This window comes from Morus notabilis, unplaced genomic scaffold (genome assembly GCF_000414095.1).
Source record: "Morus notabilis unplaced genomic scaffold, ASM41409v2 Scaffold1315, whole genome shotgun sequence".
Lineage (NCBI taxonomy): Eukaryota > Viridiplantae > Streptophyta > Magnoliopsida > Rosales > Moraceae > Morus > Morus notabilis.
In genome coordinates, this window is record NW_010361046.1 from 446,054 (window position 1) to 464,356 (window position 18,303).

Genomic DNA, 18,303 nt, shown 5'->3' on the forward strand with positions numbered 1-18,303 from the left:
TCAATGAAACACATTACCAATTCAAACGATGGTTACACATATTTTTTATTTTTTTTTATTTTTTTTTAAAGGAAATAACGTCTCATACACACTTTTGAGTGTATTAACTCTTTTAACAATGTTCTTTACAAAAAAAAATAATAATAATAAATAATAAATGGTACCACTTATTATATGGTGAGAAATGAGACTGTAATAACTCTCACCGGTTGTACCTTTTTTAAAAGTTGTACATGCATGATAAGATTAAGCTTACATCTATCATCAATATTATTATAAAAAAATAAAAAAATAAAAAAAAACATATTTCTTAGGGGCCCTTATATCAACGATAACTTTTAACAGATCATAAGATGTCTTATTAAAACAAAATAAAGGTGTTGCTACAATAAAAAAAAAAAAATCTATTAATAATGCATCATGTCCGTGTCCATATATATCGCTACACGGCAATTGTATATATCACATAGATTGCTGATAATTCATTACCTCCATTTTGTTATATATAATGGTTTTTGAAAATTATATTAAATTCTGGAATCTGGTTTATTTAAGTTCTGTAGTAAACCGTTCTAAAAGTAATGAATACATACTAATAAACAATTTTAATTAATGAAATATTCTGATCAAGATCGCATCCTGACCATATAACTATATTTTTTCCCCTTTAAAAGCGATTTTGTAGAATTTTTAACATAAAAAAGATAAGTAATATGATTGTGTGTACTTGAACCAATATATGAATATTGTAAAATTGAAATGTTTCTTTTTTTTCGAACAATATTCGCATATAATACATAAAAGATAAAAGATAGATAATATGATTGTGTGTACTTGAACCAATATATGAATATTGTAAGATTGAAATGTTTCTTTTTTTTCGAACAATATTCGCATATAATACATAAAAATAATTTTATTGATGTGGTTTCGTGCTTTCCTCGTGCAAGCGACCAGCAATAGCAAATTAGCAATCAGTTTCTACCTAGCTGGATCACAATATTTTTATTGATTTAATTAGTATTGAGTTCCAAACAGGAAGCTGCCGACACTTGACTCTTATATTATACTGTATTGTTTACTTATGTATAAAAATGCTAATTTGTTGTCTTTATATTCATTTATTGTTATTTTCTGGATATAATAATATAGTTATCTATATATGTATTAAATTGATAAACTTTTGTTTATATTTACCAAATGCTATCATGTAAAAGTCCCTGGGGAGTATAAACCATTTTTTTCATCCTTTATCCTTTTACTTTCTTTTTCCTTTTTACACTACTTTAGATCAATTAGACAAGCAATAAGCAAATTAAGAATCAACATTATTCTTTCTTTATCAAGGCATCTGAATAATGGACACAAAAGCATGTGTAGCTTTTACAACTCATTGGAAATTTTTAATTGCTTTTTATAATATCTCAAACATTTTTTATGTCCCAAGCTTGTAAAGCAAGGTACTCGATAACGAATAACGTATAAAGAAAAGCGTTTTAGTACTATACTTGTTTTTTTGTTTTTTTACGGCAAAGGAATAGATGGAGGCCTCATTTATTTCACCGATTTAAGTTTTTAATTTTAATTTTGTTATAGTTAAAAACTCTCACAAAAAGGCACATATAACTTTTTCTGCTACAGTTAAAAGCTCTCACATAAAGTCACATCTTAAATCGAATTAAAAACTCGAATCCGCGAATTAATCAAAATTGATTTGATCTCCTTTTTATAAAATTACTAAAAGCCAAAATCAATTAAATTTGAGTATTGGTGCTATTATTTGAGATGCATTTTTCAGTGGTGGAGGCACCCGTTTGTACCTGCATAACGGGGGGGTGTTGATCGCGAGCGCGTGCATCACCCTTATGCCGTATCGGAAAACCACCTCCACTGTCTTATGTTAAATGCAGGCTTTGTTTACTCGAAGGAAGGGAAAAAATACAAATAGATCAAAAAAGGATAAAAGAAAATCATATGAAAAATAAGAAAATAAGTACTATGGTACGACATTTTAGCGTAGAATAAAATATAAATTTAGGGGACGTTTGATTCATGAATTCATAACCATGATTCAGAACCATTCTCGTTTAACATGTGTTTTTATGAGAGAAAATATTGTAGCGAGCCACGAACCATGATTCAAATCATGGCACGAATCCCTCTTCCAAACATCCCCTAAATAATGTCTTTTAAAAATATATAATCATATTTTCATTGACTGCAATTGTATAATTTAAATTAAAGTGCTATAGTCAGGTCTATTGTTCTTAATTCATTATATATGCTTCAAAAATAACTTCTCAAAATTAATCATAAATTAGCTAAAAACTCACACGTTGTTGCGTAAAATATTGTTATATTATATAAAAAGTTGGGAATTTGTATAGTATAGAATTAGTTTATATATATAGATATATCTATATAATATTCTAGTTAAAAGTTTTTACAATGTATTATATCTTTTGTTTTCCTTTTTTCTTTTGTTCTTCTTAACTGTAAAATACAAATTTTTAAAAAATTAATAATAATAATTAAGACAGTTGAAAATTTTTAATTATATGTAGTGTAAATTAAAAGATTTAGAAGTAGTTATATTACATGGTCCTTGAGCATTTTTTGAGTGGGTTTGTTGCCTTTGGTTCAGAATTGAAATAATAAAATATTGTTAAAATATGTATTGAAAATAATAAATGTTGATTTTTATTGATAATTAATATAAATTAGTAAATACAAGAATAAATAAATAAATAACTGAGGATAAAAGTGTACAATCATATTATAAGTTAGGAAAAGACCTAAAAACCTCTGCGCAGAAAAAGGAGAAGAAAGGGGAAAAAAAGAGTAAACTCGACAATTCAAATTTTAGGGACAAAATCGGTATTTTATTGTATTATGCATAATAAATCATGTCTCTTCTTTAGTATATATAATAATGTGAGTATATTACGTTAAGCTCGTCTTTTTTTTTTAAGTGGGAAAAAAGAGAGAGATCTCATTTTCTTTTATTGTGATTAAATTTATTACGAACTCATTCATTTTAACGATTTGAGTTTTTAATTTTAAGTTTTTATAATAAAATTTTTTTAAAAAATGTCACATTTAATTTTTTTATTACAATAAAAAAATTTAAAAAAATATTATATTTCAATTCAAATTAAAAATTTAAATTTGTAAAGTGAATAATACATGTGCTACTCGCAAAGGAAATGTGATATCTGATTGCTCCGGGTAGGTAAGAATTCACTCTCATGACACCATATCTACTTACAATTTTTTTTTTTTTAAATATTGTCGCTTATGACGTGTTTTTCTATACTTTTCTCTCTATATATATGTCGTTATGAAATTTTGTGCTCAACGGTACTACTTTTGTAACGTGTCTACATTTTCTTAGTGCAGGTAAATCTTCTTAATTTGTTTGCACGCGAAATTTGCTGAACCCGAGCTCTTTGGGGTTGATCATGATGTTTCTAGCAGCAACCAAAAAGACAAAAACAACTTTCAATTTGGGGTTGATGAAAAAGATATCTGATCTTTTTATTGGCCTTGTTTAAAATTGATGGAGAGCCGTTTGGTTGGAAGATTCGTTCTCTAATTAAAATTATGGTTCATGATTCGTTACAGTATTTTCTCTCATAAAAAATACACATAAATCGAAATTTCTAATTAAAATTATGGTTTATGATTCGTTACAGTATTTTCTCTCATAAAAAATACACATAAATCGAAATAATTATAATCTCATAGTTCCAATTCATGAACCAAACGGATTCTTATTTTTATTTTTTATGTTTTTTTTTAAATAAAAACGTTTTTAAAATGAAGTTTGATACAATAAAAACAAAAAATAAAAATAAAATGATTTTTTTGTTTAGTGTAAAATAATAGAGAAATAAAAAATAATTTTTAGTCGTTTTTAATTTTTAATTTTATTTTTCTCCTCTCTCGAACAAAGAGAAAGAGATAAAAATATTAATGAGTTTTTTTATACTGAAAATAATTCATTGATAAAATTACTAAATGTATTTTTAAAAATAATTTATGTCTGAAATTAAAAACGTTTTTATTTTTATTCTCATACAAAAAATAAAATTATTTTAAAATAAATTCTAAACACGCACATTATTTTTTTTAGAAAATTATAACTCAGTTTTAATGTAAAACCAGTAATATTAATTATGTTACGATTATAATTATTTGCCAAACCAATTTCATGATGAGATACCCGTGCTGGAAGCACCTGCCTGCCACCTACCTCAACGCTAGGGTTTGCAAATCAAGGAGATAAGTCAGCTCTGCATAACATACCGTTAATACGTACAAAGTACACACAAAAGAGCAACAAATAATAAAGGTTATATATATATATATATATATTAGGAGTATTTTTTTTTTAAGAATTTAAGTTGTTTATGTAAAAAAAATATTGTAATAAAAAATTTAAATTTAAATTTTTATAAAAAAAATAAAACGTTATAGTAATAAAATTAGAGTTGTGATTTAAATTGTGAAAAGAAAAATAATACTTAAAATATTGTTAAAATTATTATTATTTGTCTTCCTCTATAACAAAAGTAAAATAGTCTTGCAATTTAATAAAACCCTAGTCTCCGTTTCCTTTAAGTTTGATATTTTGGATTTTAATAACCATAATGGAAATTTAAACATTAAAAACTCATATATATATATATAATTTCATTGATTATAGTTTAAGTTTAGGGTAATGACATAGTTCATTAATTACTAAAACTTATACAGAAATTTACAACTCAACTTTCTCAATAAAATTAAAGTAGGTGAAAAAACTAAATGAGGATTAATGGAATAGATAATTCGAACCCAAACTGAGAAGAAATTAATACGTACAACTCCTTTGGGTAAATTTGAAATTAAAGGGATCTTGTATTATTAATTTTGTTTTAAACAAGAATCGTGTATTAATATATATTCCACCAAAATAATATATATTAATAATGCATTATATTTGTGTAGTAATTAATCTGTCCGGACCTTATTACAAAAGAATCCTTTAGGTGGAATTGCAACAAGTTTTAGGGTGAAAATTAACGTAGATTTTAGTTTGGCAATGCAATAAACCAGGCACCTTTATAAAAGTTCAAGAATATGCCAACGATACATTTAACAGTTTCTATAAAATCACGTGAATAGTTTAGAAACATATGGTGACAAAAAATATAAATATTATTTGTACTTTTACTTCATCTGACAATTGGATAATATATACCGATACATATGTGACTCATGTAAGGCGCATATTTACCATATTATATTTATCTATAATTTTCTTTCAACGAAAGAAAATGTTAATGATATTAAAAACCAGAATCTTAGTAAAGAAAAAGGGACTTTTAATAGTTCCCACGAAAATAGAATATTGGTCATCTCTTACATTTCAGTCATTAATTTTGTGATCAAAATTTATCTATTTTACTTATTTTTTTAATTTAATGTGATTTTAATTAAATTTAAAAATAAAAAATTGAGATTATTAGTATTGATGAACTACCAAAGAAACTCTCAAAAAGAGAGAAGAAGCAATAATAAAAACAAAAATGTACCAGTAAAAAGTAAAGAATAACGGTTTATAAAAAAACAAAAAAAGTAAAGAATAATGATAAAACAAAACGTGATAGATGCAAATAGATAAAGCATAATTACAGACTAAAAGACGATAAATTTACCTCATGCTGGGGTATGTGGTGTGCAACTTGGAATATTTATATGCATACATCCCTCTCTCAGATGGTTTTCAAATTTTCATATATATTTTTTAGATTATTATAACTGGTACCCTTAAATTTAAGGTCATTATTAGTTTGTTTTCAAAATTTTAAAAACTCTAACTTTACTCTCTGAATTTTAAATTATTCCCACTTAACCTCTTTTGTTGTGATTTTCATTAAGAATATATAGAAAAAAAAGAGAAATGCACTCAAATAGTCTTTTTATTTGAATTTCCGTTCAAACCAAATAGATAAAAACTACATGGTAACACTTAACTCCTTTTTTCCACACTTAACCCCTCTATTTCATCTGATTTTAGTATAAATTCTTATAAAAAGGCTTAAATGGGACAAATTTAAAATTTTAAGAACAAAGTGAGAATTTTTAAAACTTAAAAGATAAGGTAGAAATGACCTCAAAGTTCAGAGACACCACAAATTAATCCATATTTTTTTAAAACTATAAAAATAATTAGTCTTAATGCCAAACAGGAAGCGGCATGCCGACACTTGACTCTTACATTATACTGTATTGTTTACTTATTTTACTTATTTTTATAAATGCTAATTATTTGTTATGCTTATGGTCATTAATGTTCTTTTCTGAATATGATATTGTTATTTAGATGTATTAAATTGAGAAACTTTTGTTTATACTTACCAAATGCTATCATGTAAAGATTGCCACTCTAGAAAATTTTCAAATGGCGAGACATAACGGCCCTGGGAGAATAAAAGCAAATTTTTTAATTCCTATCTCCTTTACTTTCTATTTCTTTTTTTACAGTACTTTTAGACTAATTAGACAAGCAAGCAAATTAAGAATCAATATTCTTCTTCCTTTATCAAGGTATAATCTAAAAATAATGGAGATAAAAGCATGTGTAGCTTTTGCAACTCATTGTATATTTCTAATTGCTCTTTAGATCTCAACATTTTATGTCCCAATTTTAAATTATTTTTGTCTCGAAGAAAACAAATAGCACCACACATTGTTAGTTTGGTTCAAAATTTTAAAATATCATTTTGTCTTTCGAGAAAAAAATATTCATACTTTTATTGATTAAGACCATACAATTTAAATTAGACAACGTTCTTCTTGATCAAACATACTTTAAAATAAATTCTCAAAATGATTCATAAAGGTGCGTATGGGCCCGTTTAGTTCGCTGATTCGAGTTGAGATGTGATTTTATGTGAGAGCTTTTTATTGTAGCAAAAAAATTAGATGTGATTGTTTGTAAGAGCTTTTTACTGTAACAAAACTCGCATCAGCAAAATGAACGGAGTCGCGTTAATCTCATCTTCATTTGTTGGGATCGAACTTATTAACATGTGTCCTACTCACAACAGAAAATGTGATCATCTGATTGCACTAGGTAGGTAAGCATTTACTCCGTTGAGGACACACCTTATCTGCATACAATTTTTTATAAAATCATGTCGTTTATCACATGTTCTTTTAAACATTTTTTTTTTTTTTTCATATGTCGTTATGAAATTTTGTGCTCAACGGTACACTTTTAGTAACGTGTCTACATTTTCTTACTGCAAAGGCATTTTCTTCCTAATTTGGAGCGAAATTTCTTAAGTCGCGTTCACTTTACGAATTTCAGTTTTTAATTCGATTTGAGATATGATATTTTTTAAGAGTTTTTAACTGTAGCAGAAAAAGTTAAATGTGATATTTTCTTAGAGCTTTTAATTGTAGAAACTTAGGGCTTGTTCTTTTGGAGTTTAACTTGAGTATAATTCTTGAGTTGAATTTGAGTTATAACTTGAGTTGAACTTGTAACTTGAGTTTGTGTTTGGTTGTATACATTTGAGTTATGGTTTGAGATAAGAATCTTTTTGAGTTTGTGTTTGAGTGAGTCAAAACTTAAATTTGTATTTAGATAGTATTTAATAAAAATTCAATGCTGATGAAAAATTTTAATATGGTATATGAGTCGGGTTTTATTCGTCTTTTCGTTATCAACACATAGAAAAAAAAATCATCTCAATCAGAATTAAAAAGAAAAAGTTATAGCATTTTTAAGAATAGAAAAAATACTGTTCATTAATTTGAGTTCGAGTTGAAGGGAAAACTTGAACTCGAGTTTTAGTCCTAAACTCGAGTTTAAACTTAAAAGAACATGAACTCGAATAAAGTTGTAACTCGAGTTGTATTTTTTTGAGTTTTTCACTCAAAAGAACAAGCCCTTAGAACTAAAAACTCAAATAAGTGAATGAACAAAGCTAACTCTTTAGGATTGATTGAAATATATAACTCCGCTATTTTTATTATTTTTTTAGGGAAATAACTCCGCTTTAATGCGAATTCCAAAAATATTAATTTTTAGTTACGACATTATTATTCGCCAAACTAACCCAACCCTCGCGTGATGAGATGCCCATGCTATGAATTAAGGAGTTTGATTAAATTGGATTATTGTAATGCATATTGATTATATTTGCTTAGCTGTAGTCTGGAAGCACCTGCCTGCCACCAAACTCAAGCCAATTAAAGCTAGGGTTTGCAAACGTACTGTTAATATGGCATAACTATACACGTAAGAGAACAAATAGGGAAGGGTTATAACATGTATACAAGTTTTTAATGGTTACGTTTTCGTTTTCATTGATGGTCACCTTTAAATATAAAAATTTAATGATGTGACGTGATAAAAATTTAATTTTATTAATTGTCATTAATTTTTTAATTAACTATTCAATTTATTACATCCGTCAAATTAATATCTTATGGCTAAAATAAAAATATCCATTAATAGATAAATATTAGACTAACCATTAAACCACACCCAAATATGAATATATACATATATATATATATATATTAAGTTCATTCACTATAGTTAAATTTTTGGGCGATGACATGTTTCGTTAGAAGAAGGAAAAAAAATTAACTATGGAGTAGTATTAAAAGTTGAACATGACTTTACAACTCAATAAAAGCAGGTGAAAAAAAATGATGGATTAATGGAATAGATAAATATTCGACCACAATGGAAAGAAATTAACACAACTTCTCTGGGTAAAATTTAAATTAATGGGATCTTGTATTATTAATTTTGTTCTAAACAAGAATCGTGCATTATTATACACCAAAAAGAGATACTAATTATTCTACTCCGTTTATTATTACTTGGGAACTTCTCATATACATCAACATACTGATAAATCAAGTTTTTCTGTCTATTAGTACAAAATCACGTAAAAATTAAAAAGTACGCAGATCTAACGGTTAAAAAAACTTGATATACTAATACGTCAGACATACTAAAAAATCTCTTCAATTATTTTACCCAGGCACAATAAAATCATGTGAATAGTTTTGAAAACGTATGGCAAAACATATAAATATTATTTGTACTTTACTTCATTTGCCATATTGAATATTATATACCGATACATGTGTGACTCGAGTAAGGGGCATATATACAATATTATATTTATCAATTATACTTATTTTCAACAAAATAAAATGTCAATTATATTAAAAACAAGAATAACATAAAAACAAAAAATATCACTGAAAAGTAAATAATAATGATAAGAAAACGTGATAGATGCAAATAGAAAAAGCATAATTACAGACTAAAAGACGATAAATTTGACTTATGCTTGGGGTTATGTGGTGTGCAACTTGGAACATGTATATGCATGCGTCCCTCTCTCATAAATGCATATACAGAAAATACTATACTGCAAATACAGAAAAGTAGTATATATTTGGCGGACATGAGTCTGTGAAATGCCAAAAGGAATCCCTGTTCCACGTGAACAATAATTCCCTGATGCTAGAGCCTAGAAGGATTAAAGTGAGATTCAAAAAAAAAAAGTTTTTAATGTACATTTTTAACTGTTGATTAAAATTACATTAAAATTAAAAACTTGTAGAACATAAGTTTTTAATATAAATTTAACTTACTAATAGTTACTTTTTTTAAAATTACATTAAAATTAAAAACTTGCAGAACATAAGTTTTTAATATAAATTTAACTTACTAATAGTTACTTTTTTTAGATCCCAATATTATAAAAGTCTCCTGAACAAAAAGTAAAGAAGAACATAAAAGAACACTACTGGTCCAAAGAAAAAGATGAGAAACAAAAGAAAGAAAATACCTATACCTATTAGGGTAAAATAAAGTTTTTATTTACTTTTCTGTGGCGGCCGGAAAAAAGTAGAAATTTTGAAGTAAAAGAGTTCAAATAAAAAAAAAAAAGCTTGAATTATAATATTTTATATTGCAAGAACTCTTTTTTAAAAAGTTCCGCTTGGTGCTGTTATAAATTACGACATTTTTATCAACTTGTAATAAATTAATAGATAAAAGGATTACAGCTCTTGATTAAAAAAAGTTGAAGTTACATGTAGTAAAAATGTTATGTTAGACATCCTTTTTACATGTTTTTTATTTTTTTTTTATTTTTATCAGGCTCATTATTCCATGTAGTATTATAAAAATCTCCTAAACAAAAAATAGAGAAGAACATAAAAGAACACTACTGGTCCAAAGAAAAAGATAAGAAACAAAAGAAGAAAAATAAAGGGCATGTTCTTTTGTTTAAAAAATTTTTAAAAAAGATAACTTAAATTTTAATTTTATTTAAGTTCACGTTCTTTTAAATTTTAACTTTATTTAATTTTACTTAACTTTATTTAAGTTATAACTTCAATTTAAATTATAACTCAAATTTAATTAAAAAATTACACTCAAATTACTCTCTAAAATAACAATCCAAAAGTTTTTACTTTTCTATGGCTGCCGGAAAAAAGTAGAAATTTAGAAGTAAAAGAGAGAAAAAAAATCGCCAATTATAATATTTTATATTGCAAATACAAAAGAACTCTCTTTTTTAAAAAGTTCCGCTTGGTGCTGTTATAAATTACGATATTTTTATCAACTTGTAATAAATTAATAGACAAAAGGATTACAGCTATTGATTAAAAAAAGTTGAAGTTACATGTAGTAAAAATGTTATGTTAGACGTCATTTTTACATGTTTATTTTTATTTTTATTTTTATCAGGCTCATTATTTTATGTTACAGTATAATAATTTACTTCTACAAATATACCCATCATACACACCTTAGATCAATAGACTACCAAAATATGAAAGTTGCAACTATTCTAAACTGCTAATGTAACCAATCATTCAAAAAGAAAGAATAAAAAAAGAATACCAATATAATGTCGTAGAAAAATAATGAAGAAAAGAAAGTAAAAAGAGAAGAGTACTATGATTAGAGTATAACCCATTTAGTTTGTTAATTTAAATTTTTAATTTAAATTGAGATATAATTTTATGTAATTTTTTTTATTATAATAAAAAAATTAAATGTAATTATTTTTTTAAAAAAATTATTATAATAAATTTAAATTTTAAACTCAAATTAATAAAATTAAGTAACCTAACTACGTTCAATGAGTTGTTATCCCAAAATTATTACAAAAATTTAAATTCAAAAATATCCCTTCAACAGCAGCAATAAATTCCTACTGATCAACTATGCCTTTATAAACACCCCACAGCTCAACTCTAGTCCAAGCTCCCTCTATCTCTCTCTTTCTTTACTAAAACAATGTCAAGCGATAAAGTGCCCTTCGCCGGAGTAATGCCGGACTCCGGCAGACGCAAGAAGCAAAAGAAGGTCTTCATAGCCCTCTTCGCCACTCTCGTCGTCGTCGCCGCCGTTATCGGCATTGCCGCCGGCGTAAACTCCCGAAAGAGCTCGGTCTCCGCCGCCCACATTGACGGCGCCACCCACGCCGTGTTGAAATCCGCCTGCAGCAGCACTCGCTACCCGGATCTCTGCTACTCCGCCGTCGCCGCTTCGGCTTCGTCCGGAGGCAGCAAAAAGGTGTCAAATCTAAAGGACGTCATCGGGCTCTCGGTGAACATCACGATCACCGCAGTCCAAGAGAACTACTTCAGCATCAAGAAGCTGACGAAGCGGAAGGGCCTGACGAAGAGAGAGAAGACCGCCCTCCACGACTGTCTGGAGACCATCGATGAGACGCTCGACGAACTTCACGAAGTTCAAGACGATCTCGAGCAGTACCCGAACACGAAGTCTCTGAAACAGCACGCCGATGATTTTCTGACGCTTCTCAGCTCCGCCATAACCAATCAGGAGACTTGTCTGGACGGATTCTCGCACGACAAGGCCGACGAGCACGTGCGGGACGCGCTGATCAAGGGGGAGGAGCACGTGGAAAAGTTGTGCAGCAATGTGCTGGCCATGATAAAAAACATGACCGACACCGACATCGCCACTGAGAGGAAGACGGCCGGGAGGAAGCTCCAGGAGGATCACGGCGTGGCGGGGACGGAGGTGGATGGGGAGGGGTGGCCGGTGTGGATGTCGGCGGCGGACAGGAGGCTGCTGCAGTCGTCGTCGGTGACGCCGAACGTGGTGGTGGCGAAGGACGGGAGCGGGGGCTACACGGCGGCGGCGGTGGCGGCGGCTCCGGATAACAGTAAGACGAGATACGTAATTAGGATTAAGGCGGGTGTTTATAGAGAGAATGTGGATGTTTCGAAGAAGAAGAAGAACATCATGTTCCTCGGAGATGGGAGGACCACCACCATCATCACCGCGAGCAGGAATGTGGTTGACGGAAGCACCACCTTCAATTCCGCCACTGTTGGTAAGTACCGCATTAATTAATAAATATTTGGGTTGTTTACAAAAATAACACTGACTAGAAAAATCATCTTATAATTAACAACGTTTTTTCGGACTTTTATTTAAACAAGCGTCACTAAATTGTTGCACTTTGTACCGTAAAAGCTTTCAAATTTTTGTAGTAATGTCTAGTTTAATTTTTTAATTTAAATTTTTAATTTTAATTTAAATGTGATTTTATACGAAAATTTGTTATACAGTAAAAAAATTAAATATATTTATTTTTAAAAATTTGTTATTGTAATAAAATTTAAATTTAAATTTAAATTAATAAAATGAACGTAATCAGTGTCTTGTTGCTTTCATTTTGTTATTTCCTTTTGCTCTGTTAAAATAGTTTTGTCGTGTTATGCGTATTGGACTAGATCTGTAGGGTATATAGGGGTAACGATAAGGTAGAGAATAGAAAGTAGGTTTTGTGGACGTAGGAGGTACAGAATCGATGGATGAGGTTAGGTAACATAATGATGTAGCATATGACTTCAAAACTTTCCAGCCAAAAAAAAAAAAAGAGACTTCAAATTGCATCTAATAAATGTATGAATGGCCTGAATTCCACGTAAACGAGAAAACCGCTCAAAAAAAAAAAAAAAGAAAGTTAAATGTTAACAAAAAATCCTCTTTTTTTTTTTAAAAAATTTTTTTTAACAGAAGTGGTCCTTTGATGTATGCATTTCCTACCAGAATATCCCAGTTGATCATTAATATTTTTTATTTTAGCTGTGAATTGATCGCTACTAGTTTTAGCTAGTCAAAAATTCACCCTAAAAGTATGAGAGTATTAATTACTGTAATAATACTTTGTGTCCCTAAAACATTTTCATATGTCTGCCTTTTCTTTGCGGGTGAAAGTCTTTAACAGCTACGTGTATGGAAAAATGTTAAACATCCCAACTCAACTCAGCCTGAGGTCCCATCTAAGTGGGATGAATATTCGAGCGGAGATGAAGTACATATATTTATACAGGCCTTCTTAGGTAGAATTAGAGTTAACTTTTAATTATTAAATTAATTAAAATTATATCATATTAAAAAAATATATACATATAGCTTTTATATGAATTTTTCGGTTAAAAAAACAGTCTTTTCGTTTTATTTTTTCAGTGCTTAAAAAAAATCTCCAATTTGCATATTATATTCTTTAATGTTTGATATGAAAATTCGCGTCATGATTCGAATCATAATTCGTAAACGTTTAGTTGATAGATTCAAAATCATTTTCAATTTACGTGTGTTTTTTGTAAGAGAAAACACTATAACGAGCCATGAACCATAATTCAAATCATGACACGAATTCTTGAGCCAAACATTAAATCATAATTCGTGACTCGTTATAATATTTTTTTTAAAAAGAATACACATAAACTAACAATAATTTTAAATCATAATTTTAAATTGTTGACTATATTGACAGTCAAGTTTGTTTAAATTTATATCTAATCTAGAGCCCTGAATGGTCTTAAAATCAAGAAGTGCGATTTGTCCCGATCACTGACGTTTCTCCCCCAGCTAGCTCCCACTTGTTAAATATTCGTCTTTTGAAACAATAATAGTTTCCACGCAACCAAATTTTGGTAAGGCAACCCATGTTCTGTTCCGTGCAAAGTTGTCCTGTTCCTAGGCCCATTGTCAAAAATTGTGGGTAAGCATGCATGCAAATGGCAGAATATATGCACATGGCCGTGGCATTTGAAAAAAGCTATACATTATTCTCTATTCATAGTTAATTAATATCATCTTTACTACATTGTCTATTTTGTCGTGTTTTTTTGTGGAAAATGTGTACAATTAATTAGGGATATTTTTTCAACCAAGTTTGAAGCTAGAGGTTTGTGCATGATGATATATATGTCTCGATGGCATATATATGTGTTAGAAAATAAAATATTTTCCCCCTCTTGAAAGCTAGAGTCTAGAGATTTCTTTTTCTAGCAATAACTATCGCTAGTGTCAATCACTTTCGAAGGGGGAAAAAAAACTATCACCACATGAGAGAAAACGACAAATAACGAAAACAAAACAAACAAAAAAAACAATGCTAATTTTAAGATGATGTAGATTTTTTTTTTTTTCTATTTTAAAAGATGTTTATACATCAAAGCAAGTGTCATCACTCATCATTACCCCTGGTGGGCCTTGGTTCCTTTTTCGTCTTAATTGCACTTTAAGCCCGTAGTGTTTGATTTGTCTTATTATTGGACAACTTTCTCTCATTTTAGCATATTCCAGCAGAATAGAGGATGCTTCTTTGATCCTTCCTTCTTATAAGTGTTTTTTTTTTTCTTCTTCTTCTTTTTGTTTGAAATAAGTGTTTTCCTCGAATCGATTCTTCTAGATATGTTTTGCTGGCATTAGTCTTGAATTGAAAATAATAAATAAATAAAAAGGTATAGATTCCCTTTAATTGTAGTCTAGATCTGAACTGGTTTTGCTGGCATCTCTACCCCTTTTATCATGTCACGTTTATTACGGTCTGTTCACTTTGTTGATTCGAGTTTGTAATTTGAGTTGAGATGTAATTTTATGTGAAAATTTTTTACTGTAGTAAAAAAATTAAATGTGATTATTTTTTAGAACTTTTTACTATAACAAAATTTAAATTCTAAACTCGAATCAGCGAAATAAACGGGACCGACATGATTACTTTTATTTGTCTTTATAGGACTGAATCTCTACCCTCTCATAAAAGATCGACTTCACTTAAATTTCACAAATAAATTCTACGCTTTATGAAAGAGTAAAGATATAAACTCACGAGATTTAAAATTATAATTCATAATTATTTTTAATTTATAAGATCTAATTTTTAAAACCTTGTGAATAATCCAGTAAAATGATTTTTTTTTTTGTAATTAAGTTTAGGAGATTTCAACGATAGAATCTGAAAAAATAAATTATAATTAAGTCTTTATTTTTAGTCTTTAAATTTATATTATAAACTTATTCTGTCTTTTCTTTAAAGAGATTTTTAATATGATTTTAATTAGATTTAATGATTACAAATATACATTAAACGCATAAGATTTAACTCTAGAAGGGCTCTTAATATGATGTTTAGTGTTATGATTCGTAATTTATTATAATATTTTTTTATAAAAAATACATATAAATTAAAAATAATTTTAAATCTGTCTTGTGGTTACAGCTAAGGCTTGGGGTTTGTAGAAAAGTTCCGATGCCTTGACATGTGTGTGGTTGTAGGAATAATTATTCAAACTGTCCACACACGATAACACGAGACCACTTTCGTACTATAATTCGTTTTAATGCATTTAGCAGCCATTGTCAGTAGTAACACGCTAAAATCCACACGTGGATATTGAGGGCGCCACGGCCCTGCAATAATAATACGATGGCTTTTTTTTTTTTTTTTGGCTAAGGATAATGCTATCTAATATCTATGGCTTTTGGCCCTGTCTGACCCATCCTTTTCTTTTTCTAATCTTCTGTACAAGTTGTCTTTTGTCTTTTAGATGAGTTCCAAACTATTCAGAATTGGCTTTGGCTCTGCTACAAAATTTCAATTATTTTCCTCTTAATCATCACACACCACTACAGTAGGCTCGTATCAAACAATATCGAATTTAAAAACTCATTAGCACCGGATTCCATTTGTCAAGTATCGAAAAATCCACATTCAAATTTCTCTCGTCTACCTAAGAATCCGCGTAAATGTTTGTTTATGCGATCTAGTGCATGTTATGTTAGGTAAAATTAAATAAATTAAGGTCTCGTTCATTTCACCGATTTGAGTTTAGAATTTAAATTTTATTACAGTAAAAAATTCTCAGAAACAGTCACATCTAACTTTTTTGTTACAGTAAAAAGTTCTCACATAAAATCACATCTCAACTCGAATTAAAAACTCGAATCAACGAACTAAACAGATCATAAATTTATAAGTGAATAGGATTCATTTTCCTTGTGCACGGTGTTGAAGAACATCACTACCCAAAACTTATTCACTAACCACAGATTTATATGTCAATTTTGTAATTAACCTAATTATGACATAGGGTCTTGTACAATTTTGCACGTATTTCCAAGTGGTACAATTTTATATGTTGATATCAAATAACAGATTAAGAAAACAAGTAGTAATTAACTAGCATTTTTCAAATAAATAATTCTTCACTACATGTTTGCAGCTGCGGTTGGCGAGGGCTTCCTAGCACGAGACATAACCTTCCAAAACACAGCCGGACCCTCAAAGCACCAAGCCGTGGCCCTCCGGGTCGGGTCCGACCTCTCCGCCTTCTACCGCTGCGACGTGCTTGCCTACCAAGACTCCCTCTACGTCCACTCCAACCGCCAATTCTTCATAAACTGCCTCGTCGCCGGCACCGTCGACTTCATCTTCGGCAACGCCGCCGCGGTCTTGCAGGACTGCGACATCCACGCCCGCCGCCCCAATTCGGGCCAGAAGAACATGGTCACTGCCCAGGGCCGAACCGACCCGAACCAAAACACCGGAATCGTGATCCAGAAGTCCCGTATCGGAGCCACCTCGGACCTCAAACCCGTCCAGAGCAGCTTCCCGACATATCTCGGGCGGCCGTGGAAGGAATACTCGAGGACGGTGGTCATGCAGAGTGACATCAGCAACGTGATCGTCCCCGCCGGGTGGCACGAGTGGAGCGGAAGCTTTGCGCTGAACACGCTGGTTTACAGGGAGTACCAGAACACCGGCGCCGGCGCCGACACGTCGAAGAGGGTGACGTGGAAGGGGTACAAGGTTATCACGGGTGCCAGTGAGGCTCAGCAGTACACTGCCGGAAATTTCATTGCCGGAGGGAGTTGGTTGAGAGCCACGGGATTTCCTTTCTCTCTTGGTCTGTAATCTGAAGTTTAATTATTACGAAGCAATTACGCACGTTGTAATCACGCGGTATTTTGTTGGCTCGTAATTCCTTGAGTTTAGCTTGTTTACGTGGTCTTGCGCGGGAATCAAGCTTGTATTTGTATTATCTGTCGATTCCCTGTCCAATTCTCATTTGGTAAGAAATATAATTCTTCATTTTCAGGATCAGGTTATGTGATCTGAGGCATGGACATAGCTAAACTTTTAATCCAGTGGGCATAAATAAACATAAAAGTATCGTTCACTTGACGAATTTGAGTTTTTAATTTAAGCTGAGATGTGATTTTTTTTTAAAATTTTTTACTGTAATAAAAAAAATTAAATGTGATATTTTTTAAGAATTTTTTATTATAAAAATTTGAAATTAAAAATTTAAATCGGTTTAATGAATGAAGTTAAAGTTTATAAATTAACAATATAAAATAAAATAATTTTTTTAGTACGTTTTCATAATAAAATTTTAATAAATAAGATTCACATTACAATTGTTTTGTTCTCATCTTTCGACACTGGCGCATGATAAATTTATTATCGTTACTATCAAAAATATATTTCTCAAGTGATGGAACAAAAAAAAAGAAGAGAATTTTAGGTTTATTTTGGATGGGGAACATAATTTTTGCGTTTGTAAACTTGTATTATGCAATAGAGAATAAAGAAAATAGAAAAAAAAAAAAAATTTCGTAAAGACTCAACATCAGAAAAGTTCAATTATAATTTTTTTTAATATTATATTTTGTATATAACTATTTGGTTACAATTTCCACCGTTTAAATTAGAAACTAAGTCATCAAATAGTTGTCAATTAAAGTTAAAGCCTAATAGAGTAATAAAAAAAACCCAAAAGTAAGAGTATTAGACGAAAAAAAATATAGCTGCAAGTGGGGGTACAAATACCGTAACAAAGTTTCAATCATAAAAAGTTGCAGAGTTGAATTTTTTTTCGTGCCATAAAAAATCAGCTGTTGTTAAACAATTTAGAACATAATTACTATTTCAT

The 18,303-nt window shown here is 29.8% G+C and overlaps 1 protein-coding gene across 1 annotated transcript; it reads left to right on the top strand.

The window, feature by feature from the left end:
• The first annotated feature begins 11,272 nt into the window (after positions 1–11,272).
• On the top strand, positions 11,273–17,471 carry LOC21400972 (pectinesterase). The gene is made up of 2 exons (XM_010098235.2): positions 11,273–12,404; positions 16,591–17,471. Exons 1-2 carry the CDS (start codon positions 11,336–11,338, stop codon positions 17,280–17,282), a joined length of 1,761 nt encoding a protein of 586 aa, XP_010096537.2. The 5' UTR covers positions 11,273–11,335; the 3' UTR covers positions 17,283–17,471.
• Positions 17,472–18,303: the final 832 nt, after the last annotated feature.

What these genes read in the sequence shown, in the direction of transcription:
- LOC21400972 (XM_010098235.2), top strand. Translation starts at nt 11,336, where the DNA reads ATGTCAAGCGATAAAGTGCCCTTCGCCGGAGTAATGCCGGACTCCGGC. An exon ending in CTTCAATTCCGCCACTGTTG is followed by an intron (nt 12,405 to 16,590) that starts GTAAGTACCGCA and finishes ACATGTTTGCAG; the next exon opens with CTGCGGTTGGCGAGGGCTTC.